We start from the raw sequence: 27,425 nt of genomic DNA, 5'->3' as shown, positions 1-27,425 counted from the left end.
TGACGGTTTGGACGTGCGTGGCTGCCAGTGGCACTGGGACACTACCATTTATTGATGATGTGACACAAAACAGAAGCAGCCGAACTAATTCTTAGTTTTTCAGGGAAATACTGTCTGCAGCAAAATGCAGTCAAATTGATTGGGTGGCATTTCCTGATACAGATGGATACTGACGCAAAACATACAGCCAAAGCAACCCAGGAGTTTATTAAAGCAAAGAAGTGGAATATTCTTAAATGGTCAAGTTAGTCACCTGATCTTAACACAACTGAGCATGCATTTTGAAGACTAAACTTCGGACAAAAAGGTCTACAAACAGGCGGAGCTTTAAAAAGGAGGAAACCCACCATCTGGTGATGTCCATGAGTTCAATACTTCATGCTGTCACTGGCAACAAATGGGTTTTCAACCAAGTATTAGAAATGAACATTTTATTTTCAGTTATCTAATTTGTCCAATTATTTTTGAGCACCTGAAATGAAGGAATTGTGTTAGAAAATGCTCTAGGTCATCACATTTTTATGCAGTCTTTTTGTTCAACCCACTGAATTAAAGCCGAAGGTCGGCAGTTTAACTGGAGTCGAAGATGTTTCATTTAAAATTCATTGTGGTAATTTAGAGAACCAAAATGAGGAAAAAAGTTGTCTCTGTCCAAATATTTATGGACCTAACTGTATAGCTAGTGCTACAGAAGAAGAATAGGCATAAAGAGAGTAACATTTCTACATGACAGTTTCTACAACATCTCTATCAGCTCAACAAATATCAGCAAAAACATGGACTGTTCGTGCGCAGTTTGTCACACAGTGTTTTGCTAACTAAAGGTCCAGCTGCTAAAGGTCCAGAGAGAGAAAAAAAATGAGTTAACTTCAGTGAGAGATGGAGAAACATAAGAAAAGACAGGAGAGAAGGGGAAGAAGAGAGGGTACATTTAAAGGTAAGGACTCCTCAGTGACACTTAACACATAAACTGCAGATTTAAAGATTACATGTAATGTTGCATTAAAATTCTGGGTACTTTTTTGCAGGATTAGCTTAGCTTTAATGTAGTGAATTCACATTGAAAAACTGTGTTGGACTGATACACAGTGGCTGTGATGGTCAGTGTTAGGTAGCAGAGATTAATTTACATTTAAACTGATGACGCTTAGATTCTTTCACTGAATTCACTCATTATGTTGTTATGTATGTTGTTGTATGCTGTTGGTGTAGGAAATGGAACTCAGCAGAGATAGCTGTCACACAGCTTCTTAGATCTTGTTGAATTCAGTTGTGAAAATTCACAAACAGCAACAGGTCAGCTGATAACAGCTTCTCTACTAAGAAAACCTATTGGAGCTCACAATATAAATTATTGTAAGCTGTTCGTATTTTCTCCAAGCTGTGCCACTACAAAAGATCTTAGTCTTGCCCCACCTGCTAAATCTCACTGTAACCGTTCACTGTTTCTATTTCGTAGTGGAGGCAACAGAAGACATTTTTTTTGTTTTTATTCTTTTTTTTTTATTCTGCTTTGAATAACAGATTCAAACTGAGTACATTCATTAGAATTAGAATTTAGATTCAAAAAACATTTGAATTCTCATGTACTAATATCATACTTATATATATAAGTATATTAATAAAGCAGAATGTCCAGTTGTCTGTGCATAAAAACAGATTATACTTTTAACTTTCTTACTTTGAGTAGATTACAGAGACTGTACTTGTTCACTTTTACTTGAGGAAAGAGGTTAAATCAATGCTTCAACTTTAACTGGAGTATTTTTTTTAACACAGGTATTTCAGCTGCAGATGAGGGGTGATGCAGTGGGTTCAGGGCAGTGCTAGTTGGGGCTGATTGGTGCTGCTAGTAATAACTGTCTAGTCTTGCTTCTTTTATTTAATAGAATGCTGAGATAAGGCAAGCAAAGCTGCAGAGTGGAAGCAGTATCCTAGTCAAATGCCCAAACCAGCTCAAGTGGCACTTTTCGATGTGGAGGAGTAGTATCTCTACTTTGATCCTCTCTCTGATGGCTGAACCCCTCATCTCTAAAGGAGAAATAGGGTGAGGAGAAAGCTTACCGTTTCTATCCACAGCCCTGTTCGTTAGGTTACTACCAAAGCCTGTGACCACTGGTGAGAGTGTGAACATAGGTTGACCAATAACACGACAACTTCGCTTTTACGCTCCTGTCTCTCTTCTCCGTGGCGGACTAGGACTGGTGTAGCATGTGCATAACTGCAGCCTCAGCCCCAGTCCATCTCTCCCCTCACACATGAACAAGACTCCAAGCTACTTAAACTCCTCTACTTGGAACAGCAATGTCTCTGACCCAGAGTGGGCACTCCACTCCACCCTTTTCTGGCTGAAGACCATGGCCTCAGACTTTGAGTTTCTAATTCTCACACCAGCCACTTCACACTCTGCTGAGAACTGCTCCAGTGTAAGATAGAGACCACGACCTGATGAAACGAATAGGACTACATCATCTGCAAAAACAGAGATGAGATTCTGAGGTCACCAAGGCAGATGCTACACACCTAGATATTCTGTTTATAAAAATTATAAACAGAATTGATGAAAAAGGGCAACTCTGGTGGAGTTCAATACCCACTAGAAATGAGTTAGACTTATTGCCAGCAATGTGGACAAAGCTCTCACTGCAGCTGTACAGGGACCGAATGGCTCATAACAATCGGCCAAACACCGTATACTCCAGCACCACCCCCCACGGGATACCCTGAGGGATATGGTCGAATTCCTTTTACAAGTCTATAAAACACATGTAGGAACACACCATTCTTAAAGATTGGAACCACCACCTTAGTCTGCCAATCCTGAGACAATGGCCCAGATTGCCACAAGCGCTGCAGAGGTGTGTCCAGCAATACAGCCCTATAACATCCAGAGAATTCAGGAATTTAGGGTGAATTTCATTCACCACGGCCACCAAGGTGTTGTTTAACTACCAAGGTTATTATCGTTAACGAAAACTAACGAAATAACGAAAACTAGAAGTGAAAAAACATTTTCATTAACGGAAATAAAAATAAAAACAAAAAAAGGAAAACTAACTAAAATTAACTGAATTTATAGCAAAAATGTGTTTAGTTTTCATTGATGTGTGCGTGTCATACAATAGTCAAGGGTGAAAATGAAGTTTAGTTTCCAGATTTTTTTTCTTGCTGTCTAATTATGCCAGCAGGTGGCCAGTACGTTAGTAGAGTCGTCTGTGTTGCTGCTCCGTCCACGCGCAGAATCATGTCAGGAAAAGTCGGGAGAAAGCGCCAGAGTCCAATTTGGGATTACTTTGAATATGACTGTGTTTTGGATAAAGCAAGTGTCTTGTAGTGGAAAGAGACAAATTATGAGGGACATTTCTAAAGGGAAAAAAAATCCCACAAACCTTAAAGTGCACTTGAAAAGCTCACACAAGAAGGCTAACCTAGCTTACCTTGAGAATGTAAGGGAGCACACTCAACCCTCATCCCCAGAAACAGACGCTAACCCTAGGCAAGGCAGCGTGATGCATCCCGAGACAACAGGACTGGGATATCTACATAACCGTGTGAGTCAATTGCCTTCAAAAAGTTTATCAATTCACTTGAACCAAAATTATGAACACCCGGTGCTGCAAGAGTCAATAGTCTCATTGGGGCCAAGATATACAGTGGGGCAAAAAAGTATTTAGTCAGCCACAGATTGTGCAAGTTCCCCCACTTAAAATGATGACAGAGGTCAGTAATTTGCACCAGAGGTACACTTCAACTGTGAGAGACAGAATGTGAAAAAAAAAATCCATGAATCCACATGGTAGGATTTGTAAAGAATTTATTCGTAAATTAGGGTGGAAAATAAGTATTTGGTCACCTCAAACAAGGAAAATCTCTGGCTCTCACAGACCTGTAACGTCTTCTGTAAGAAGCTTTTCTGTCCCCCACTCGTTACCTGTATGAATGGCACCTGTTTGAACTCATCATCTGTATAAAAGACACCTGTCCACAGCCTCAAACAGTCAGACTCCAAACTCCGCCATGGCCAAGACCAAAGAGCTTTCGAAGGACACCAGGAAAAGTATTGTAGACCTGCACCAGACTGGGAAGAGTGAATCTACAATAGGCAAGCAGCTTGGTGTGAAAAAATCAACTGTGGGAGCAATCATCAGAAAATGGAAGACATACAAGACCACTGATAATCTCCCTCGATCTGGGGCTCCACGCAAGATCTCATCCCGTGGGGTCAAAATGATCATGAGAACGGTGAGCAAAGATCCCAGAACCACACGGGGGGACCTGGTGAATGACCTGCAGAGAGCTGGGACCAAAGTAACAAAGGTCACCATCAGTAACACACTACAACGGCAGGGAATCAAATCCCGCAGTGCCAGACGTGTTCCGCTGCTGAAACCAGTGCATGTCCAGGCCCGTCTGAAGTTTGCCAGAGAGCACATGGATGATACAGCAGAGGATTGGGAGAATGTCATGTGGTCAGATGAAACCAAAGTAGAACTTTTTGGTATAAACTCAACTCGTCGTGTTTGGAGGAAGAAGAATACTGAGTTGCATCCCAAGAACACCATACCTACTGTGAAGCATGGGGGTGGAAACATCATGCTATGGGGCTGTTTTTCTGCCAAGGGGACAGGACGACTGATCCGTGTTAAGGACAGAATGAATGGGGCCATGTATCGTGAGATTTTGAGCCAAAACCTCCTTCCATCAGTGAGAACTTTGAAGATGAAACGAGGCTGGGTCTTCCAACATGACAATGATCCAAAACACACCGCCCGGGCAACAAAGGAGTGGCTCCGTAAGAAGCATTTGAAAGTCCTGGAGTGGCCTAGCCAGTCTCCAGACCTCAACCCCATAGAAAATCTGTGGCGGGAGTTGAAAGTCCGTGTTGCTCGGCGACAGCCCTAAAACATCACTGCTCTCGAGAAGATCTGCATGGAGGAATGGGCCAAAATACCAGCTACTGTGTGTGCAAACCTGGTAAAGACCTATAGTAAACGTTTGACCTCTGTTATTGCCAACAAAGGTTATGTTACAAAGTATTGAGTTGTATTTTTGTTAGTGACCAAATACTTATTTTCCACCCTGATTTACTAATAAATTCTTTACAAATCCTACCATGTGGATTCATGGATTTTTTTTTCACATTCTGTCTCTCACAGTTGAAGTGTACCTCTGGTGCAAATTACTGACATCTGTCATCATTTTAGGTGGGGGAACTTGCACAATCGGTGGCTGACTAAATACTTTTTGCCCCACTGTACATTTTATAGTTGCCTGGTATCAATGGTTGTTCATCTGCCTTTATTTATTTATTTAAAGGTGGGAATGTGAGTTGTCTGTCTCTGCGTGTTAGCCCTGCGACAGACAGGCGACCTGTCCAGGGTGCAGGGTATGGTAGCTGGAATAGCAACATACCCAAAGATAAGCAGAAGAGAATGACTGATATGATGAAACTGGGATTTTGTTACACTTAATTATTGCAAACACAACTAAAACTATAACTGAAACTAATCAAAACTAAACTGAAACTAAGGATTTTCAAAAAAATAAAAACTAAACTAAACTAGCAAACAATTGGTAAAAACTAATTAAAACTGATATAAAATTGAAAATCTGAAGTCAAAACTAAATAAAAATAAAAAAACTAATGAAAATTGCAAAACTATTAAAACCCTGTTAACTACCTGAGTGACTTTGCCATTCAGACTCAATGTCCTCAGCCTCCCTCAGAACACTATTAAAGTTCTGCCAGAGGTGAGAGTTGAACATCTTGTGGTCAGGGGCTTCTGCCAGGTGTTCCCAATGCACCTTCGCTATATGTTTTGGTGTGCCATGTCTGTCCAGCATCCTCCCTTGCCACCTGATCCAACTCACCACATGTGGTGATCAGCTGACGGTTCAGCTCCTCCTTCATCTAAGTGTCCAGAGATCTAAGTGACTTATTGACATCTTTATGTTCAAATATTGTGTTCATTATTGACAAAGTCCAATAAGAGAAAACCACTGAGGTTCAAATCAGGAAGTCCATTCCTCCCAAATGGAATACAGTCAATAACCCCACCCAGCAACGCCAAGAAGGCTGAATACTCTGAACCATCATTCTGCACATAAGCACAAATGACAGTCAGGACTCATTCCTTGGCCTGAAGATACAGGGAAACAGCCTTCTCGGCCCACTGGAGAAAACACCAAAAGTAGCGGCATCAAGGCGACGGGATACAAGGATACCCACCCCAGCTTGCCACCTCTTACGAAGGGGAAGTCCAGGCTGGAACAGAGTCCATCCAGTCTCCTGAAGACTTCCAGAGCCCTCACCATGCATTGAGGCAAGCCTGATTATATCAAGCTGGTATTGACCTCAGGCACTAGCTAAGGCTCCTTACCCACCAGAGAGGCGACGTTCCATGTCCCAATTACCAGCCTCAATAGCTGGGGGGATCAGTCTCCCAGGGCTTCCAACCTTGACCGCCGCCCAGCAGGTGGGTGGTGGGTGTACAGGAGGTATTCCTTATTCACAAATGGAAAAATCTTGGAACAGTTGTTGGCCTACTAAAATTATTCTAAGACCACATTAGTGATTCAAGAGGTTACCAAAGCACCTAGAATAACATTTAAAGAACCGCAGGCTTCAAATGCCTCAGTTAAGGTCAGTCTTCATGAATCAAACAGTAACAAAGAGACCAAGCAAAGATGTCATCCATGTCATCCAAAGTGAAAAACCACAAGTGACCACAAACACAAAAGTTTGTCTCACATTTTCTAAAAAACATCTTGACAAAACCCAAGACTTTTGGGAAAATATTCTGTAGACTAACAAGACAAAAGCTTAACTTTCTGGAAGGTTTGTGACCCATTACATTTGGCATGAAACTAAGAGCATGTCATGAAAAGATCATCATACCAACTGATGAAACCATGAATTCTGCTCTCTACCAGAACATCCTGAAAGACAATGTCCAGCTATCAGTTTATACCCTGAAGCATCATTTTCATCCAGAAAATGATTCGGAGCATATCACTAAATCTACCTCTGAATGGCTCCAAAAAAATGAATTACTTAATTTAAAAAAATAAAATAGAGGTTTATGGGTGACCTAGCCAAAGTCCTGAGTTTAATCCAGTTGAGATGCTTAGGCATGACCATAAACGGGCTGATAATGCTTGAAAACCTTCTAAAGTGGCTAAAGTATAACAATTCTGCTAAGATGAGTGAGCTAAAATTCCTTCACAGCAATGTGTAAGACTCCTTACCAGTTATTGTAAATACCTGACTGCAGTTGTTGCTCCAAAGGGTGCCACAAGGAGATTAGGGAGGGAATTACTTTTTTCAACACAGTGCCAGATAGGTTTGGATAGCTTTTTACCTGTAATTGTACAGTACCTACATGATGTTTTTATTCATTTATTTATTTGTATTATTTTTGAAACCCTTAATTAATAATGAAAACTTTAACGGAAAAGCATGTTTTGTCCTATTTTAAATTTATTTATGTTAACATGGCACAGCTATTCTACTTTGTTTCCAGCATATCACTTAGTCCATAGCAGGATGCTTTAAAAATCCAGTGTACCAAAAAAGTTTGGAAAATAAAATACATCACAATCATGTTTGATTTAGGGCTTGGATTTTAATTTCAACGACTTTTGCTTCCAGCAATTATGAAAATTAATTAACCAGGATAAAAGGGTTAGTCTTTACTGTTCATTCTGTATTCCTTTCCTTCAGATCCACCCACTTTTGACCAGGTCAAGACAAGATGACCAAAAGAGATGACTCTTTCTATTATATATAATTTTTTTCAATTAAATTACACTCAAAGTTGTAGAAGCTCTGCTGTAGTAAAAGAAAAAAAAAATCTGAAGTCCAACTTGAATTCCAAGTAACAGTAAATTATTTTTATTGTTAAGCTAAGCTAATTTTATTGTTGAGCTAATTACTCATGTTAACCAAGCATCATCCAAAATTATCATTATGTTTGGTATAATCAATTTAGCTTAGGCTGCCACCTAAAAATCTGAAAATAATGTTAAATGGCAAGGTTTTTAAAGAAAATGTACTTAAATTAAATTTATATGCCATTTACTATCATCTATTCCATAATATCTATTCTATGATATTCTCTTATAGAAGTTATTCATTAACCTCATAAACTAATTTAATCAACATACTTACAGCAAACTCCTCAGGCGTCACCTTAAGCACATCAAAGACGACCGCATCGTAGCTCTTGGCGTAGTTCACATAAGGTCCTTGCAGAGAGTCAGAGCTGCTGCTGGCCTGACAGAAACAAATTTCACCATCAATTTATCACAGAATAACTCAAGATACAATAGTGTCACAATTCATGCAAGACAATCCTCTGATTTGTAACTAAAATATTTTACGTTTTACTGTGCCAGATTAGGCAATTGTGATTTGCTGCCAGCCATACTTGTGTGGTAAGTTGTTTCTTCACTGTTTCACAGTAACAATGAAAAAAGTAGTGACTTTGGTTAGGAATGTCAAAAATTAATACATAATAATTGATACCAAAATTACCATCAGATTAAATACTCCTTTACAACAATACCAATAGTTCTCTTTACATTCTTCAGTAGACACAGATTGCAGTGGAAATGCCCCCCAAATTATCCTCAATTATCCACTATAAATATATACAGGTATAGGGATCAATAAAGTATTCTGATTCTGATACAGTACATGTGCAGTACATTTTTGCATATCAATATTATTAATTTTAATATTTTTTAAAGAAGTATTTACAAATGTATTATCAACACAAATCATATGATGAGTAAAACTTGATGCTCTGTCGAAGAAAGTACTTCTGATGCTTAAACAAATAAAATAATAAACTTTTCTCTGTGATTTATATAATTATTGAGCCACCCAAGAGCAGCATTGAAATTTTGAATCTGGCCATGTCCTCTGAGTTTAGAACTTTCTTCAAATGTAGAAAATAATTTGTTAATGAGCCCAGAAACACAAACCCACATTGTGACAAGAATAACAGTCTAGATTCACAGGGGGTATTAAAATATCAATGAAAAATTAAGGTGGAGTTTGGCACTTAAGCTTAGGCTTATTGCGTTTGGTCATTCTCAACCAGTGAGTAAAATAAGTACTGAAAATGCCACAAATTTCTTAACTAAATATTTTTTAGAGGTGCCACTTGAAATTGGCGTGTGTGTAGATTTAAATTTTTTATTGCAGTAGTTGTCATGAATTCTCAACAGCATGCATCACTCATAATGTACCGCACAATGAGGCACACTTTAAACACTGGATTTTTACTCTACTATAAAGAATCCAGCTGACAGGTATCAAAATGCATACTTCGTATACTGGAGAAAACGACTAGAGGACTATATTGAACACTACTACGGCAACTACGGAATTGTTTCAAACACAACCCAACAAGACACCACAAAGCTATTTCCATCTAATTAAATTTTATTTATACTGACAAGATAAAGATCCTACAAATATTGGGAGAAACAACCTCCTATGAGCAAGCATTTGGTAGTGGTGGGAAGAAAAATCTCCCTTGAAACAGTAAGAAATTTCCAGCAGAACCAGGCTGAACGTGGGGCAGATACACTGTAACAGAAGGACCCGATGCCCAAAGCTTTGCAAGTTAAGCAGAAGTTAATTTATGGTGTTTTCTTCCCAACAGTCTGCTTGTACAGCCTTCTGCCTGTGCACCTCCTTCAGCTCCTCACACCACACAACTCTAACCTCCAGGCCCCGGCAGTTACTGAATTAGAGACATTGTGGTTGATTCTTGACTGGACCTTGGCTGGTCCTTGACGATAATGATATACACATATACATTGTTTTTTGCCACACAAAGGGAGAAAGTTAGATCACATAATTAAATAAAAACAAACAAAAACATACTTAAACTAGATTAGATAGGACTTTATTAATCCCTCGGGTGGATTCCTCCAGGAAATTCAGTAAAGTATTATACTTGTGTATCTAGATGCATATTAGGAAGTGAGAAAACCTTTACAATGCCAATTTGACATAATTTTTGGGTCTCACGATACAGAAGACAAAAGAGGCACAAAATTCTTTAAATTTCTCTAAATGAGAAATTAGAAAAAAGTGACATGAATACAGAAATTGTCTGGGAATTAAGGTATCTTTACAGTTCTCAGTTACGAGATTATTTGGTTCCTCCTGTTGGCCTTATCAGCAATATTACACAGTATTGGTCAGTCTATGGGTACATCTTTACACTATTAAACATTTACAACAACATTTGTATGATACATCACCAAACTCAACAGATAAAGGCTTTAAAAACAAAACTAAAAGACACTGGTCATTAGAAGTGACATTGTTTTTAAAAAAAAAAAAAAAAAAAAAAAACTTTGACTATCACCAGTGGTTTATCATTATTGTTATATTTGTTATTAATTATATTGTATTATTTGCCTTAATACAAGTGAGCAAATAATGTGTCCAAGAGTGATTCTTCTTTTAGTTTAATCACATGATATTAACCAACAGAGTGTTTCTGATCCAAGCGCCCGAGGACTTGAAATATGCCATGAAAGAATATGGTAACACATTAAATTATAATACAGATATATCTATATGTTTAGTGTTTGTTTTAGTTATTTGTATTCATAAACAACACAAACATATGTTAAATCCATCTATCCATTTTCTTCCGCTTATCCAGGGCCGGGTCGCGGGGGCAGCAGCCCAAGCAGAGAAGCCCAGACCTCCCTCTCCCCAGCCACCTCCTCCAGCTTGTCCGGGGGAACGCCAGACACCCCATACTCCCGAGGTACCCCCCACAGGACCCCCTGAGGGACACAGTCGAATGCCTTCTCCAAGTCCACATGTATGTTAAATACTTAATTCAGTTTTATTTATAAAGTGTTCAAACAGCTGAGAGTACAGGGAGTGGGGTGGGAAAGCAGGTAGGTGCTTGGTCATAAAGCATGATAAATGTCTCACTGGTCAGTAGATGGCTGAGCAAGATGGGTGGAGAATCTGAGAAACAAAGAACCATAGTTAGTACAGTGCAGATGACATGGAACCAACAAGACCACAAGTTGGTCTCAAAGTGTCTAAAATAATGTGTTTTTCTACTTCCACAGAGCCAGTGATGGTTGAAGATGGCTGAATAGATAGTTTGATTTCTAGTGATCCAGAAAGGAACTTGGAAACATGCATACATTTGTTTAAGCTGTGGAAAATCTATCTAGAAATAAAGGTGTAGAAGTGTGTACCATGTATAGTGTAGTAACAAAATTCAGTGCTTGATGTAACTGAGTCACATGAGACATAAGCCATCAATAAGCTATCAATAAGAATAGGTCAAATAATAGAAAATAGACAATAAGCCATAAAGCATAAAAGCAGTGTTTCTCTATCTGTTGTGGAAGACTCTGGTTTGAAGGAAACTTACCAGAGGGCAGCAAGGAAGAACACCTCTTGGTCTTCTGCTTCCTGACTGGCTGGCTGGCCTTCATGCCTGTTCCTACCACCCCCAACCCTCCTTCACCCTCCTTTAGTTACAGTTATAGTTCTGCGACATGTTTCCGGAGAGAAGCGTTGCAAAAGCAAGTAAGCGGTTTGAGCAATTGAGCACTTGTATTCACTGATTCAAAAGGTTGTAATCACATTAGAATTGCAGATTTCCAGCTGTCAGTATATTTGTATATAATATCATTGGGGGGGGGGGGGGGGTGTCATATGATTGTTTAGGTTTTCTCTGTATTGTTGTGGGTCTTTACCTTACAATAAACAGCGCCTCCAGGCAACTGTTGTTGTGATTTGGCGCTATATATTAAACGAACAGAATTTGATCAAAAACCAAAGAATTTGCATGAAAACAACAGAATTAGAATGTATAGAACAGAGTTTGAATTAAAGCCACAGAATTCTAAAACAAACAATAGAATTTGAATAACAAGAGTAGAATTAGAATGACAACAACGGAAGTTGAATGAAAACAACGGAAGTTGAATGAAAACAACGGAATAAGAATGAACAGACCAGAATTTGAATGAAAACAACGGAATTTGAATGAAAACAACGGAAGTTGAATGAAAACAACAGAATAAGAATGAACAGGGGTCCGTTCTTCGTACCTCGCTTACTACATCCAAGATCAAATGACACATCCAAGATCAAATCATTGCGCTAACTTTGAGCTCGCTATTCCGGTTCTCCGAACACACCTGTTGTTGACGATTAGTATAGCTGGATGAAGTAATGTGAGATCACTGGGTGGCTTAACAGGGGCTACGCATCGATAGTAGAAACATTGATCGGCAACCCTTTGATTGGTCGGCGAAAATGTCGAAGGAGCGCGCTCAGTATTTTTCGGCAGCAGAGCAAGAACTCTTGATTGAGGGATTTCAGGAGTTTCAGAGTTTAATTAAAACGCAAGGGAACACTGCAAAGGCTGCAAAAGCAAGGAGAGAGGGCTGGCAGAAAGTTGCTGACAAATTAAACTCGTAAGTAATTTAATAATAATAATAATAATAATGGATTGGATATATATAGCGCTTTTCAAGGCACCCAAAGCGCTTTACAATGCCACTATTCAGTCACTCTCACATTCACACACTGGTGGAGGCAGCTACGGTTGTAGCCACAGCTGCCCTGGGGCAGACTGACAGAAGCCAGGCTGCCATATTGCGCCATCGGCCCCTCTGGCCAACACCAGTAGGCGGTAGGGTAAATTTATTATATTATATTACATTATATCATATCCTCTTTCACATTAGAGCCCCAACAGGACCCACTAGAACATGGGAACAAGTAAAAGTGAAATATAAGAATATTCTACAGAATGGTAATATTTATCACTTATATTGCTTTTAGTCTCTTGAAAAGAGACCCTGAAATAATCTGTTTGTTTATAACAGCAACCAAGAAAAGGACAGAGCAAAAAAAAGACAGGTGGTGGTCCTGCACCCCCTCGTCAACAAGTTGGTTGAGTAAATAATACCCTCTCGGGAATATCGATATCTCTCAATGAGCACACTGTCGCGCTGAGCTAAAGGATCCTGTCTATCCCGCAATATACGCTGAGTTCTGAAAACTCTCCTTATCAATCTCGCACCTTCCACAATGGGTGGCTCGCGTATACGGACAGGACATGGCTGCGACAGGCTTCCCAAATCCACCTTTGCTTTTATAGCCGTGGTCTCTCATCTTGATTACACGAAGTAATTTACTATTACAACCCTAAAATATGAATTACATCTGAAATAATCAAATACATGAAATAGAATGTTAATAGTACATTTCCCTTTTTTTAGGAAATGACCTGTATGTATCTGTATGAAATCAATGAAAGGATCAAGTACTGCATTATCTTTAGTTACATTGATAATATTTATTTATGGAAAAACAGTGGTAAAATATCGCTGTTGCTTTCGTATACATGAAGCGGACATACCTGAGTGGCCGCGATCTAATCCTGTTTACATAAAGTAAGCCTGCTCCCAAGCAGGTTTACGCTCACGGCTCTGTTGCTATGGCAGCAAGTCCCGGATGAGCTTCGGAGAACCGAACGATCCAAGATCACGCGAAATCGTCAACAATCAAATCCAGCTAACTTACTTAGCGAGGTACGAAGAACGGACCCCAGACCAGAATTTGAATGAAAACAACAGAAGTTCCATCCATCCATTCGCTTCCGCTTATCCTTTTCAGGGTCGCGGGGGAGGGGGGGGGGGGGGGGGGGCTGGAGCCTATCCCAGCTGTCATAGGGCGAAAGGCGGGGTACACCCTGGACAGGTCGCCAGTCTGTCGCAGGGCCAACACACAGGGACAGACAACCATTCACACTCACATTCACACCTAGTGGCAATTTGGATTATTCAATTAACCTATCCCCACAAGCTGGATGTCTTTGGACGGTGGGAGGAAGCCGGAGTACCCGGAGAGAACCCACGCAAACACGGGGAGAACATGCAAACTCCACACAGAAAGACCCCGGCCTGATGTTGGAATTGAACTCAGGACCTTCTTGCTGTGCCAAACAACGGAAGTTGAGAACAAAAAATGCAATTTGAATGAAAACAACGGAAGTTTAAAACAAACAACAGAATTAAAATGAAAACAACGGAATTAAAATGAAAACAACAGAATTTGAATGAAAACAACAGAATTTGAATGAAAACAACAGAATTTGAATGAAAACAACAGAATTTGATTGAAAACAACAGAATTTGAATTAAAAAAGGAAAAAAAAGAAAGAAAATTGAACTGAACTGAATTAGAGATTCAATAATACCTACTGCCTTTTAATATGCTGTGCAATGCATTATAATGCAATAGTAGTGACACGGCGTTATATCCAGTCACACCAAGCCAAATGCAGGCACGAAAATGTTTTCCAGGCAGTTTTCCCTGGAAAGCTTTTTAAATAAAAATCTCAAATAACTGCTTAACACTTTAACAATAACCAAGCAACTTTGCAGGAACTGCACAATAATGTCACATAATAAAACTGAAAAATATTTTCAACCTGGAACGTTCTTGGGTCGAGCTTTTTAACCAGCTGCTTAATGCCCCGTTTTTCTACCAGGTAACAATATCGGTAACTTCCATCCACTATTTATTCTTCCTGTCATACGGAGTACAACTGGCAAGTAGTTCAGTAATTTATTTAAAATATAAGTTGTTCATCACCAGCTGCTAACATCTCGTCCGTCATAGCCTGGTTGTACTTAACAGCCTCAAGTAGTGAAAAACATTTGTTTTCCACATTTTTTTTTTCTCCAATGACTGTAGAAAACTGTTTTCTGACTGTTTTCTACAGTCATTGGTTTTCCCACATTCCACATTTAGCAGAAAGTTTTGTTTTGTTTTTTGTTTGTTATATTTTGCAAAATATTCTGCTTCTTTGGAGTTTTCTGAAGTAGATCCATTTTTAGGTATTCAAAAGTCATTGGCAGGGGGATGTGCACCTCTGACGACCTCTGACTCTCAGACATGCCCGGGCTTATTTTGTTGTTATTCATACACAGCAGCAAATGTATGGCATTGTTATAACAACAATTTCATAATATGACATTTTGATATAAATATCAAATAAAAAATACATACAAAATATAAACTGAATACTCACATTAAACACAAACAAACAAATAAACCCACCAGCTTTGTACTACAAAGTACAATGTTGGATACATTTTATATTTCAGAGACAGCACGCATAAGATAATGTTTAGGGCATCATGTTTTCTCCCATCCCGTGTATTAACCCCCGTATGAAAGTTTTTCTACACAAAACCAGGGATTTTCAACATATCAATTCTAAACATACTATTTTTCTTTAGAAAGCACCAATTATTTCTATTTGCACCTGTAGTAGAAATATTTCAGAAATCCAACTAAAATTACCAGTGTCATTATTATTAAGCCCTCTGAAAAACTGACCTTTTTTTTTTAAAAGAAATTGAGCCATTACACAAACCATTGCTGAGCAATGAGGTGCTTTAACTTGATGCTCAAAGCTTGTAAAAATGAAGTTAAATCTGAGGTATTTCTTCCATATTTATGGCCTGGTAAATGGCCTGCATTTGTATAGCGCTTTTCTAGTCCATAGGACCCCAAAGCGCTTTACACTACATTCAGTCATCCACCCATTCACACACACATTCACACACTGGCGATAGCAAGCTACATTGTAGCCACAGCTGCCCTGGGGCAGCTACAAGGCAGCTACAAGCTTTTGCAAGTTTGTATACTATATATACACAAACTTATATAGTGTGTGTGTGTGTGTGTGTGTGTGTGTGTGTGTGTGTGTGTGTGTGTGTGTGTGTGTGTGTGTGTGTGTGTGTGTGTGTATTAAATATATATATATATAAAGTTTTGCAAGGGTTTGAACTGTTACTCGAGAAGGTATCACAAAGCCTTGTGTTGCATGCAGAGAGGACAGAGTCAAATCCCTTGTTTGTGTGCACAAATAAAGATAATTCTGATTTAGCCCTGGACAAAGTCCTCACATAAATCCTACTAAAAATCTGTTGGGTGAATTAGAAGCCAAGGTCCATGCCAGAAGACCATCAAATCTAGAGGAGCTTAAGAGATTCCTCAAAGAAGAATGGGCTGGGATTTTCTTTTAGGAGACTGCAGGCTGTTATCTAGCAAAAAGGATACACAACTGGCTATTAGCATCATGGGACACTAATAATTTTGACCCTTGTAGCTTTTGGGGTTATTTTTAAATAATTTTGTTTCTGTGTGCTAAGCAAAATAATGGAAGCATCCGTTATAAAACTAGCATGTTTGGATTTGTTTAAAAAAAATGTTGCTCTCTTTAACAGTACTTGGGGATTATTAAAAAACAAAACAAAAATAAACAAACAAACAATAATCTCTGTAGAACCATGTCCTTACCTCTGAGGTGACTGAATTGATGCTAGTACCATCCGACAGCCCGTTCCTGCGATACATGCTCACAGAGGGATTGAATGGATGCACAGGTAATGGCAACTGAGGCCTTTAGCTGGGGGGCACACATAACCTGTCATCCATGCCTGCAAACAGAAGACATAAAGCAACTTTGAGTTTTTGTTTCCATCTTAACAGTATTCAAATGCCTGTATATCAGGTCGGCCAGGTCCACCACTGGCCTGCTCTACTACCCACACAAGACACAAGCAACAGTGGCTCACAGACCAGTGGTGGCACATACTTTGTACACTGCCTCAATCTGACAATAGAGTTCACTGCAGGCAAACGGGCAGGCCCTTGAGTAGAGCGAAAAGTGAACACACTCTCTGCTTGACCATAAAACCAATAAGACCCTGTGTCAGCATGACCGCTTTGCCAGTGGATAAGTGATGGTCTGGGAAGGCATAACCATGGAGGGACACAGACCACTACATATTAGACAAAAGCACACTGGCTGCCATTAGGAGCATGAAATACTCAGACTGACCACAAACACTTTGACTTTTGAACTTTAACTCTCATGGCATCTTTGAATTCACCCCTCTGTAGGTCGATCAAACAATGTGGCATCCTTTCATTCCTTACATGACCCGATCCATAGGAGTATAGATATCGAGCATAATTTCTTCCCCATTGAGATCTGGTGTTCTTTCAAAAGTTTTCCCCCACACCATGGCTTGTTACTATGCATTTGTTTGGCGTTTAACAACATTTCTTTACCTCTACACCATAGCAACAGCTCAGAAGTCATTTGTGTTCTTTTTAGAAAATAAAATATTTGCCCCGCAAGAATTCTAAGAACCACACACACACATATACAATAAATGGACAACCCATTCTTCTACTCTGCTGACTGATGCATCCTACTCAGGTAACACCGCTCTGTGAAGAGGGCTAATCTATCTCTGTAGCTGCATGGTAATCAAAGTTTAAATCAAGGCTAGACTGAAACATTTGGACATTTAGACGTACAAGTTGTATGAAAGGGAACCTTTCCCTATTTCTGATACAATACTTTATGATGGTCCTAAAACCAAACTTCATTTTAGTTCATGAAGACATTTCACCGCTTACGGTATGAGTCTGTCCCTTGTGATGAGCCAGTTTTTGTCAAAGGGTGTTGATGAGTCTGAAGTGCACTGGGATGTTACGTTTGGAGAATATTATTCTGACAATGTTCTGTCATTCTGTTTCTCCTTGGCCAGCATCTGAAATTTTTGCCATAGATTTTTGCTGGATTAATGAAGGTCCAGTTAAGATAATCACGTTTTAAATGATTTCGCCATGTTTGCATATTCCTTTTCTTTCCCTTCTACATTAGAGGAAATATTCTCTGCCCCGTATGGTGCTGAGCTACCTGAAGGACATCACAGACCCAAGTCTGGATCTCCCGTAGTTTGCGTAATGGGCAAATAGTAAAGTAAAATGTTATTTATACAGCACCTTTCAAGATAAAAATCACAAAGTGCTTCACAGAAGCCAAAACATAAAAATCAAAATCAACCAAAAGAAAGTTTAAAAAGATGAGTTTTTAGCTGTTTTTTTTTTGTTTTTTGTTTTTTGTTTTTAAAAAGCGACCACTGAGTCCACAGATCTCATGTTCAAAGGGAGAGAGTTCCACAGTCTGAGGGCCACAGTTAAAAAAGCTATGTCGCCTTTTGTTTTCAGCCTTGTGTGCTGGACAACCAGCAAACCCTGATCACATGACCTCAGGGACTTGCTGGGAATGTATGGATGTTAAATTTCACTGATATATGTTGGTGCTTGTCCATGCAGAGCCCTGAAAGTCAAGGTCAAAACCTTAAAGTGGATTCTGAATTTAATAGGGAGCCAGTGCAGCTGAATCAGGAGGGGTGTGACATGGGAGTACTTGGAAGACTTGGTCAGAAGCTTTGCAGCAGCATTCTGAACAACTTGCAGATGCTTCAAAGAGGCTTTACATAAACAAGTAAACAAAGAATTACAATAACCCAGACGAGATGAAACAAATGCACGAATGACAATTTCTAATTCGGAGCGCGATACAATGGGACTCAGCTTAACAATGTTTCTCAAGTGATAAAAACAGGAGCAGACCAGAGATTTAACATGAGCGTCCAAAGTCAGAGCTGAGTCAATAGTACCATCAAGGTTCCTGATAGAAGGTTTGGCAAATGTAGCAAGTGGACCCAAGTTTTCCATAATACTAGGTACAATTTTTTTAGGAGGACAAACAAGGGCAGATTCTTAATCATTAAATTATCTATACTTGATAAAAAAGCTATGTATTGTACGTATATATGGTCCAAATGTTGATGATCCCTCATTCTTTCACGGTTTTTTCAGTGCACTCTCTGAACACTTAGATGGCACACTTGTTCTTGGAGGCAACCTCAACCTTGGACTAAATGGAGAAATGGGTAGGCTCAATACAGCAGGAACTCGGCGTAATTGGCAGTCCACAAATATAATCAAACTGTATATGAGCAACTTTGGTCTTTGCGATGCATGGCGCTCCCTTCACCCCACCAGTAAGGAATATACTTTTTTCTCACATGTCCATCACTCCTACTCTCATCTGGATAATTTTTTGGTCAGCAGCTCACTGCTGAGTGACATTTCAGATACTGAGATTCACCCTATAGCTGTCAGCGATCATGCTCCTGTATCTTCAACACTAATGCACAAGAATAATACTACGCCAAGTAAAAACTGGAGATTTAATACATCACTGCTTAAAGATGAAGACTTTATTAAATATTTTAAAAAAGAATATTTAGACTATAATGATGCTCCCGGAACTTCAGCATCTGTTCTATGGGAAGCAGGGAAAGCTGTGATGAGAGGTAAAATAATTTCTTTCTCATCACATAAAAAGAAAGAAGAAAACAAAAACATTCAGGAATTAGAAAAAAAACATCAAATCCCTGTATGTCTGTGTCTATATGTCAGGTTGGGTATCAGACGCCACCTCTCTGGGGACATCTCAGGCCCTCTAAGGTATGGAGGCCGATCTCTCCCCACCACTTCACCTGCCAGTGGCAGACGCCCTCAGACATCGGTGCGTTGGTGGTTCTTTGTGTCCGGGGATGGGCGCCCAGGTACACACCGGCTCACTCCTTGGTGGCTGCTTATCGGGGCCTGGAGCCTGGGGCTCGCTCGGGCCACTTCAGGGGTGGGGTACTCTCAGCCTCTCGGCCTGGGGCTCGGTCACTCAGGCACAGCTGGCTGCCGGCGGAGCTCACGGGCATGTCACTGCAACCCCCCCTGGCTTCTGCTCCGCGGCTGCGGAGTGACCCCTCATCTGGGGCTCTCTTCAGCTCTTTCTGGGACAGTGGCGCGGCTGCCCCTCTGTTGGTCTTCCTTGGTCTCTTGTGTTCTGGGGGCCTCTGGATGTCTGGAGTTTTGATCTCCTCCATACCTGCTTCATGCCTTGGAGGACTGGGTTATGGCCCCCCCCACACCCTCTAGCAGATCATTACATGAAGAAACGTTTTAAATACAAGCGCGTTCATGCTCACAGGTGTACACACAGGTGCTCACACACACAAACTACACCCTTTTTGGCTCCTACCTCAAAGCACACTGTGCACTGTCGATCTTACGTGCTGCACAATAATGTTTAATATTTAGTATTTACTGTTATATTCCCATAGATCATCGTGATGTTGTTTATTATATTGCTCTCTTTTTCTTCTGCTTGTTTTCTCTTTTTTCCTTTCTCAACAGGTGATCCAGGTGATTGATTGGTATTTTTTGTCTGCTTATGTTGTTGGTTTTTGTTTTTTTGCCCTTTATCCCCGTCCCTCTTGTCCGCTGTTTTTCTTTCCCTCTTTCTTTCTCCCCTTTCTTTTCCCAGTCAAGTCTGTCCCGTATTTAGCAAGTGAAAATAAAATAAAATAAACAATAAAAGGTGAATCAAATAGACCATTATGGCAAGGCTGGGATGGTCCATTTGGTAAAGTAAATCCATTGGGCATCTTTCTTCGCCTTTAGACAATAATTCTGATGGCAAGAGAGCCAAACGGGACAGGCAAGAAAAAAAAAAAAAAGGAGCACAAACAAGGACTTCAGTCTTCTCCTCATTTAGTTGAAGAAAGTTTCCAGCCATCCAACCTCTAATGGAGTCTATGCACCTATGAAAAATCTGTAGCTTGGAAACATCTTGGGGCTCAAAGGAGATATATAACTGAATATCATCTGCATAGCAGTGATACGAAATGCCCTTAAAAGTGCTCAATATGTGCTGAAGAGGAAGGAAATACAACAAAAACAATAAAAGCCCCAAAACAGAACCTTGAGTTACACCATAGGCAAGAAAAATAGAAGATGAACTGTACTTAGAGGTAGCCACAGAAAAGGATCGTTCATGCAAATAAGATTCAAACCAGTCCAAAGCAGCCCCTGATATACCCACCCAGTGTCTCAGCCTATCTAGAAGAATATGATGTTCCACAGTATCAAAGGCGGAGGTCAGGTCCAACATCAACAAAACGGAGCATTCTCCTGCATCACATCTCATCAAAATGTCGTTGGAGACTCTAAGAAGTGCAGTTTCAGTAGAGTGAGCTCTACGAAAGCCAGATTGGAATTTATCCAGAATGCTGTATTCATCTAAAACAGCTATAAGGTGCTTATCCACAACCTTTTCTAAAATCTTAGCAATGAACGATAATTTTGAATTTGGTCTGTAGCTACAGAGAATAGAAGCGTCAAGCTTAGGTTTTTTTTTTTTTAAACAGTCGGTGAATAACAGCATTCTTATATTAACAGGGACCTGACCAGAAATCAGTGAGGTATTGATAATTGTAAGCACACAGTGACCGATAGACTGAAAGACATTTTTAAACAAAGATCCAGGTAAAATATCAAGAGAGCAGGAGGATGCTCTCATCGAATCAACTAACTTGACCAGCTCTGGTAAGGACACAGGTAAAAATCTTTCTAAAATTACAGGCCTAGCTTGAGTTGGAGCTGACAACAGAGACACAGAAGGAGAGATTCCTCACATTACTGACTTTTTCAACGAAGAAAGAAAGAAATTTTTCAAAATCTTCATTTAATGAAATTGGGACAGCAGATGGAGCAGGAGCAACAATATCACTAATAGTGTCTAATAGTACCTTGGGGTTACCTCTGCTCTTAGACACAAAGTCTGAACTTAGTTCGCATCTCGAACTGAAGTGTTAAAAGAGACTAAAAGGTCCCTTAAATGAAGGAGATGGACATGCAAATGAGTTTTCCTCCATAAACGCTCAACCTTATGGCAGCAACACTTTAAGAAGCGAATGCTGTCATTTATCCAGGGGGACGACTTTGAAACTGGAGCTAGTCTAGTTTTGACAGGACAAACATTGTCTAAAATAGAAAGAGAATGATTATTAAAAAGATTTGTTAAAAGATGAACATCGTTATAAGGAGATAAAACTAAATTAAAAGCAACGGAAAATTTAACAGCAGTAGAGGAATTTAAGATGCGAGAGCTAACCACATGTTGAACAGCACTGAAAAAAAGGGACTGGCCATCTCTTGGATTTATGTAAGCATCTTGCATGTATTTAACACAATTGCCTCATGTTTTAAAGATAAATGTAACTATATAGTGTAAAAACGACATGATATGCAGAAAGGGTGTATTAAATTGTTCATATCATGTTCAGGTGAAGTAAGTCAATAAGATAGCAACGTTAAATCTCGTGAAACCACGCGTGATTTCATCTCGCGGGCTTTGGATCGTGGTTTAAAAAATGCATCCATCTCAGTCAAGTCGAGCAGCCAACTCTACGTTTTTTGGTATGTCTTGATTTTTTGAATTAATATTTACCATATTTCAGCCAAATGTAGTTAAACGTCTAAAGTGCCGCCATGTAACATGCTAAAAAAGAGCCGTTAGCTTATTTGCTGTTTTATCTGTTGTCAAAGAATTGGCGCTTTTTCATTTGAATTTGTCTTTGGCACAAGAGCCGTAATATCACATTAAACCTAATTGCGAGGCACTCATAACATAATTTGGTTTTCTGTGTGAATAGATTTGTCAACTGACTCTTCAGTTACATTGTGTATTTACTGCACCGTGGTGTTAGTGAGATTTTGGACATTGAACAGCTTTAGCTAATATCATCAGCGGTATTATGCTAGCTTACATCCCTACCCCTCCTGCCCTCACCTGCTGTCCTTTTGTTTTTGTTTTTGTTTTTGTTGATGCACATTGAGAGACCACATCTATTCTGCATTTCACCAGGAGTCAGCTGATGGATTGTGGGTTCAAGGTGTTATGGTAAGAAAGTATATTCTATTTTCGCTTAAGGTTTCTGTAACTTAATTATAATAGGTTTTTTATAATTATTAGGTGCATGCATACTCAAATAGACCACCCTATTAATACAACTGAGAAATCCAAAATCTGCCATAGGTTTAACTTATACCTGTATGTATTGTCAGAAAGGTGATTACTGGACTCACATTAATGCACACTTGAACTAAAATGAGGTTGTAACTTGTGGGTTCTTGGGTTGCAAATCAGAAATAAACATCTTTGGATTCTTTTAATCCCATAAGATCTGGAAGCACAGTTTTTATTCAACAAAACATTACTGATTATTAACCAAGCACAGTGCCTGCTGTTATTTCAAAATAATTTTATGTCATTTCAGATGAAATGCAGCATTCCAGTGCATCCCAACCATGCCTTTACAGTCAAGGTTTCTGACGGAGCTGAGTTTCTCTCTGACAGTCTGCTGAAAGTGTTTGCAAAGTGATCGGGGGAACAGGGCACAAAGCTAAAGGATGTAGCTGCCATAATGACAGTAAGAACTTTAAAATTCTTTAACTACAAAGTGTATATGTATTGCATTAGGTCAGTAAAAGATTTTTATGCTGCATCCATTGAAACAGTCAACTATTACCTGTGAGTACTGATTCCACCGAAAGGATGCCATAATTTTCGTCATGCATTTACTGGCCCACTGAGAAAAATTGATCTTTTTAAAAAAATAAATGTTCTGGAAACTATATATCCATAAAGTTGATGTCAAACAGGAACTTTTGATATTGCTTTGTAGATGCTGGTGTTGCATGTTGACTGGTTTAAGTTTTTGTCTGGGATCATTTTCTTCTGTGCTACTGAAAAGTTCACAAATCTCTGTTTTCTTTGTTATAATACTTTAGGATGACATTAATGCTCGAAGGGAGTCCCTCATCAAAGTGCTCCGCATCTGTGTGAAAGACAATTGCAACATCTTGGTGCAGGAGTTCATGGTGAGTGTTTTATGAGTAGATTGTGGCTTTGCAACATTTAAAAATGCATTTAGTTATCCACTTGATCCTCATTGGACTGGTTAGGACCAGTAGTCCTCTTTAATAATTTGAAGTTCACATGAGGCCTGGTAGTGAACTGGGCCGCCCCCCCTTGAGGCCCCACCCCCCTATATTAGGGGTCACATCAGTGTGAAAAAACTTTAAATTTGTCATTCTAGTGAACAAAGGAAAATCCCACCAATATTTACATTAGCTTTTGTTTGAAAAAAAAAAAAAAAAGACCAACAGCTAACCAAATTGTGGGGCTGAAAGTCTAAATTCTAACATCTTCTGAGTGACAAAACCTGGATTTCTGATGGGCCGGTGTCTTTCTAACAAAAACGAATGTAAAATTATGTTTTTCACCCTCTCTTAGAAACTCTGTTAGACCATGAATGGCAGCATGGCAGGCCACTCTTTGGCTATAGCTATTTACTATGTTGCTTGCATTGGTTTAAATTACTCTAACATTAGAACTGGTAGATTCAAAAGAGATGAGTTTAAAAAGGAATCTTAAAAAAATGTTTTGTGTTTAACCAGGACTTGACTGAAGCCACTGCACAGATTGAGAAAACCACAATGAACATCTGTCTCCAGAGGATGCACCAGGCAATGACTTTTCTGATGTTGGCATCATCATCGAGGGTATAGTAGTTCTTCAAGATCTGGATAACGTGACCTTTGCAGTAGCCATGCTGTTTGGACCTTTTTTATTCCTTCAATATGAGTTACCCATCACAACTCTGCTACACTTTTGAGGTGATTCAAAGGGTGGTAATGGAGTTGGAAGCAACTCAGCTCTCAAGAAAAGTTCACAACTAAGACAAAACTGCTCCTGCAATGAAAGCTCACTGTTATGCATGTGAGGTGACCAGCTCTAGGTGAGAAGACATTTAAATCTCACACTTGTTCTGCTGCATTTTTGAAGCTCAATTCCAGGAACAGATCGCAGGGTTCATTTTTATATACACTGCAACTGCCATGAGGACGAGCCGTTTTTTTGTTGTTGTTGTTGTTGTTGTTGTTTGTTTTTCCTTTTACTCTGTACAAGTTCTCTGTTTGGCAGCATTTTTAAATTTCTCTTTGTATTTTTTCTTTCTTTTACTAGTGAAGAGATGTAGCATGAACAGTTATGCAGTCTAAATATCCCATATGGGCCGTGTGAAATGGTATTTTCAGTTTCATTCAGTTGAAGTAAGGAACGTTGAATATTTCTAAGTGTGCTGTTTTGAACCAAGATGTCACAGTATGATCAGTGCTGTAATTTTTGACAGTCACTGTATCAATGTTATTTTTGCATCTCTTGAATAAAGGTTTTGACCTGCAAGTGCTAATTTCTTTAGTTATTGGGGTAAAATGGGTAATGTTAATAGGAAGGTGTTTGCCAATTCAGTAACCTAATTTAATGTTAATGGAAACTAACATTATCTCAAATTGTTTAGTTATAATTGTTGTTTAACTGAATCTTGACGTCAGAGGCCTTAAATAGAATGTTTTGATTTGTTCTTTCCCAACATTTTTCAAAAGAAAGAGTCTAATTTCTTTGCTGTGATTGATTCCAGAGAACACGGAAGAACTGACATTATTTAACTGTTGATTTATATAGATTCAGTAGTGGAGTAATGTCAGTTTAATTCTTTACCTACTGTCAATGCAGTGAAATTAGACATTTTGTTTTGAAAGGTTACTGGTGGATGCCAGCAACCATCTTGGAAGAGGACAATATAATCTGTTATAAGGCCTCCATTTGAAAATTGTGTATTTGATACTAGAATATAATAGCAAAATGTAATTTGAAGATAACATGTAGTATTTAAGTGACCAAGTAGTATTGGGTAAAAGTTATTGAATGGTGTTGGGATAAAGTGAGAAAATTGTGAAGGATTAAAATATTTCAAGAGCTCAAATTACTTCATCAAAACATGTTTAAGTCACATTTTATCAACACAAATTGCACAGGTTTATTGAACATGAATAAATTGTGTTAATTTAACTCAATTGTTTAAGTTGCTGCCAAAGCAAAACATCTGTGTGCAACAAATGTCCACCATTGAATTAAGTAAATCCAACAACATATTTTTTTCAGTGAGGAGAGAGGGACAGATGAAAAGACAGGTTAAAAAGAATACAACAATGGTCCGAAATAAAAATGTCATCAGTACAAATAAACTCAATGTTTAAACCTAAAGTAAAAACAAGGTTCAGTGTGTGTCCTTTGGTGTGTGTGGGACCAGAGACATGCTGTGTAAAATGAATAGAATGCATGACGCTAAGGAAACCTCTGGCAAAGAGCTCAGGAGAACCATCTGTTAAACTCCTGAAGTTCACAGATAACGCCATCATCATCAGACCAATGTCTGATCCAGAACAATGACAAATCAGCGTATAGATGGGAGGTGGATCAGCTGGTCCACTGGTGCCGTCAGAACCATCTGGGGCTGAACCCGCTCAAGACAGTAGAAATGATGGCGGACTCTGAGAACCCCCTACCTACAGTGCTGTTTACCAAACCTAGCCGCTGCAGAGACAGTTTGTTCCTCTACTCTGATAAACACTGTGAAATAACCCACTATAATATCTTTCAAGGTCAGATCAGATATCCTGTCTTCCTTCTTATCCTGTCTTCCTTCTCTCACCCTAACCGGTCGCAGCAGATGGCCGCCCCTCCCTGAGCCTGGTTCTGCCGGAGGTTTCTTCCTGTTAAAAGCGAGTTTTTCCTTCCCACTGTCGCCAAAGTGCTTGCTCATAGGGGGTCATATGATTGTTGGGTTTTTCTCTGTATCTATGAAGCGCCTTGAGGCGACTTTTGTTGTGATTTGGCGCTATATAAATAAAATTCAATTCAATTGAATTGAAATAGATCAGACCAGGCCCCCTTCTTGCACTGCTCCATGGTTGAGGTCTGATGCCCGTTGTTACCACTTTAGGTAGTGGACAGGGGTCAGCATGGGTCTGTGCCTATGCAACCCCAGACACAATAAACTGCAATACACCATGTATTCTCACATTTTTCTGTCAGAACCAGTATAAACCTTTTCAGCAGTTTGATCTCCATGACTGTGTTCTTGGATCACCACTGTTCCTTTCTTGTACCACTTTTGATAACCACAGATACAGACTACTGCAGACTGGAAACACACACAGTGAGCTGCAGTTTTAGAGATGCTCTAACCCATTCCTCTAGCCATCATAATTTAGCCCTTGGCAAACTCCTTCAAAACCTTATGGTTGCCCATTTTTCCTGCTTCTGATACACCAATGTTGACGGCAAAACATTCACTTGTTTCCTAATATACCCCACCCACTAACAAGTGCCATAATGAATAGATTATTACACTGATAATGTTATTCAAGTATTTATTTATATAGATAGAATTCATGTGTTTATACTATGGGAAGACAGCAGATTATTTCACTAAATAGTCTGAAAACAGTTTTTTTTTTTGAGAATGTGCCAAAATAAGACTTAAACAGCATACAGTGGACCTCATTACTACTATGCAGTCTCAAAACATGCACAGGGTGTGAGCATGTCAGTATTATGGGACAGTTTAAGGTCACTGCAATAGAAGTGTTTGTTTCCACTAATTAAACCAAAATGGCATTCAATTGGTCACCTCACTCACCTCAGCTGGACTCCAACAGAAAGTCAGAGTAAAGAAGGAACGTCATTTAATATCAAAGCAAGTATCAGATTTTTTGTATTGCA

The 27,425-nt window shown here is 39.3% G+C and overlaps 1 protein-coding gene and 1 long non-coding RNA gene across 2 annotated transcripts in view; one reads left to right on the top strand and one right to left on the bottom strand.

Annotated features, from left to right (window-relative positions):
- The window catches only part of LOC308392694 (ras-specific guanine nucleotide-releasing factor RalGPS1-like), a 92,621-nt gene that overhangs the window by 64,366 nt on the left and 830 nt on the right, over positions 1-27,425 (bottom strand). Inside the window, exons 3-4 of the mRNA XM_080875882.1 lie at positions 16,385-16,524; positions 8,171-8,275 (exon numbers count right to left, since the gene is read on the bottom strand). Of these exons, the coding sequence (XP_080732008.1) occupies positions 8,171-8,275; positions 16,385-16,441 (162 nt within the window). The 5' untranslated portion in view covers positions 16,442-16,524. The remainder of the gene's footprint in view (positions 1-8,170; positions 8,276-16,384; positions 16,525-27,425) is intronic.
- LOC308392296 lies at positions 22,063-23,755 on the top strand. The gene is made up of 3 exons (XR_013970791.1): positions 22,063-22,697; positions 23,074-23,226; positions 23,588-23,755. It is a non-coding gene; the product is annotated as an uncharacterized lncRNA (long non-coding RNA).

The sequence above is a fragment of the Rhamphochromis sp. 'chilingali' genome (genome assembly GCF_963969265.1).
Source record: "Rhamphochromis sp. 'chilingali' genome assembly, chromosome: 2".
Lineage (NCBI taxonomy): Eukaryota > Metazoa > Chordata > Actinopteri > Cichliformes > Cichlidae > Rhamphochromis > Rhamphochromis sp. 'chilingali'.
Note: the sequence above shows the minus strand (reverse complement) of the source record. Positions and strands in the feature narration are given on the sequence as shown.